The following is a 2,672-nucleotide window of genomic DNA, read 5'->3' on the forward strand; positions in this document are numbered from 1 at the left end:
CTTCTGTTCTCTTCCAAGATCACAGAGAACGTGTCATCCGCTCAGGTCCAGAACTGGCTCATTCACACACAGATGGCCGGATGTCGCTTCACTGGAAGAGTTGTTTTGGAATTGTTTGACTGAACAAACCAAGCAGGTAGCCAGCTGATCACAGCCGTCGCACGTGTCATTTCCTCAAGGTCACAGAGAAACAGTAGCAATCAGATCTAGAACTCTCATCTCCTCGTTCCCAGTGCCGTGGGCCGTAGCAATCTCTGGCTGTTCGTGACATACGACACGTCAGGCGGCACCGGTGTGGCTGGCAGACCCTTGCTCCTGGAACCCCTGCTGGTTCCTACGCCTGGTGTTAGGATGCTGTAGTACAATAAACCCTAGTTCCTGGAATTGTCACTATGTGATCGTGACATCATAGAAGAGCCCGACAGTTCCGTCTCCTGATGTTCTGAACATGTTTCTAACTAAGTCACATGATGAAATTTGGGGAAGAATTGGGGAAAACTTCCTGCACAACTGAGATTCAAGCAGCATTTATTCTGTCCTCCTTTGTGACCTTCTTTACTGGACTCATCATCTTATTCACGTTCAGGCTAATCTGGAGAGCTGTGAAAAAATGGCAAAAAGTCAAGGGAACAGGAATGATCTTGGTCAGTTTTCCTCTCTATGAAGAGCAGAGACAGGTTTGGCATGTGTTTGGGTTCAGCAAATGATTTAGGCATCACTCAGTCTCTCAGGCTAACAAAGCTAGCTCTGGTCTGGTGGCTAAGGGAGGGTGGGAAATAGGGACCCAGGCTGCCACCCCAAAGCCTCCAGGGCCAGATCCAGGCCTCCCCTCTCTCTCACCACTGGGAGGAGCAATGTCTTATATGGATGATGATGAATGTTAGCTCTGGAACTCGAGCTCACTGTTCCAAAAAACCATCTGTGAACGTTACGTCTATGCCTTTATTTTGATGTTTAAAAAGACAGTTGTGCTCGGTAGTACCAGAAACAAGACATCGACGTCAGCCTCACTTCCAGAAACTCATGCATGATGCACATGTGCTCACATGTATACTGTGTGAACACAACACACCGAGCTGCCCATACCTACACACACAAATGTGTGCACGTGCCATCGAGCCACAAATACAGAGACGCGTTTTATACCCAAACAAGTTAGGCAAGGGTTGATTTTGCTGAATAACAGCTGGCAAATGGTGATGACCCGAAGAAATAATATCTTACCCAGATAAGGCATTGCTTAAGAGCTTGATGTGAGGTTCTCAAATGCTACATAATGGCTGGTCAAGAGCAAAGAGCTCTATTATGCCCTGTGTAGTTTGTTTCTGTAAAAGATTCACTACATTGATGAGTATGATTTTATTATATCTTAGGGCCAATTTGTTTTTTCACAGAAGGCCTCTCCAATTTTATAATGAAATTCAAATGAGTTTTCCATATTAATGTCATACTGAGTATATTTTTTAAAAATCAATTCTCACACAACATATCAGGAAGGCACATGATGAGTCACATGTATTAAAGGGCAAATCATTGGTCAGGATGTGAGCTCTACCAAAGAATCTTTCAATGAGACTTTCCTTCCTACCAGTTAGAAACTTTATCTATTGCATAATTTTTGATACATTTCAAATATAGTTAAGTAAAAGCATTCTATAAATGTGAGAAAGGATAATTTTAGGAGAACATGATACCAGATAAGGAACTAAAAGCAACATTAAATTGCTGAAACTTTCCTTCCTCCTACTCTCAAAAAAAAAAAAAAAAAAAAAAAAAGATACTTAAGTAATCACCTAAAAACCAATCTGCAATTTTTTTTCTGTGTCTATGAATCTTGATGGGAAATGTAAAACACTTATTTTCAGAGCAGAAAGAATCATGCTGCTCCCAACCCTGATCGTTACAATGATGTCAGTTTGAAGGGTCTGGGGCTGAGAACATGTGAGAAAGGCCTGCATGAGCACTGAGGAATTCAGAATGAAAAAGCTGTGCAGAAAATCAGTAAAGTGAAAATCCAGCAAAATTCACTGTATGAACTGTTGAATAAGCAACAGGCTTCTCTGGTTGGGACAAGGTAGAGCAGCTTCTGGCTGATAACCACAAGTGTCTCCATCGCCATAAATAAAACAGATTGCTCTCTCTGAGGCTCAGCTCACTCTCTCCGTTTCTTTTTCTTGATACAGGAACTATTCTCATTGGATAGCATTGGTAGGAACGTTTCAAGAAGCCCCCACTTCCACGGAGTATTTCGTGATCATATAGAAATGTTGCTTTCGGCGCAGACCTTTGTCGGGCAGGTGTTGGTAAGTACCTTTTTATTCCTAGCTCGCTAACAGACTTCAGCCGTGAGCACGACTGCAGTCGGCATATGCAATTGTATTACCCAAGCGAGCACCTGGTATCCTCGGGAGTTTTATCTAAAATGTCACTGCCTCCCAACTGCCACCTCCCTCTGTCTACTACTTTCTCTCTCCATTATTCTTCTTTGTTTTTCTCGGGAGTAAATACAGTTACCTGGCATTATAGTTTATATTTATTATCAGCGTCTTTGCTAGAAGGAAAGCTTTATTAGGACAAATGTTGTGTGCATTTTTTCTCCTTAAATGTAGATGGCACACAGATATTCAAAAATATGTAATGTTTAGTGAACTAATCTGGCCTGAAATGTACAG

General features: G+C 42.1%; 1 protein-coding gene across 1 annotated transcript in view; it reads left to right on the forward strand.

The window, feature by feature from the left end:
- The first annotated feature begins 361 nt into the window (after nt 1–361).
- Nucleotides 362–2,672, forward strand: part of KCNU1 (potassium channel, subfamily U, member 1) — a 57,790-nt gene continuing 55,479 nt past the window's right edge. Inside the window, exons 1-2 of the mRNA XM_008585621.1 lie at nt 362–644; nt 2,184–2,303. Of these exons, the coding sequence (XP_008583843.1) occupies nt 468–644; nt 2,184–2,303 (297 nt within the window). The 5' untranslated portion in view covers nt 362–467. The remainder of the gene's footprint in view (nt 645–2,183; nt 2,304–2,672) is intronic.

Source organism: Galeopterus variegatus, unplaced genomic scaffold (genome assembly GCF_000696425.1).
Source record: "Galeopterus variegatus unplaced genomic scaffold, G_variegatus-3.0.2 Scaffold3644, whole genome shotgun sequence".
Taxonomy (NCBI): domain Eukaryota; kingdom Metazoa; phylum Chordata; class Mammalia; order Dermoptera; family Cynocephalidae; genus Galeopterus; species Galeopterus variegatus.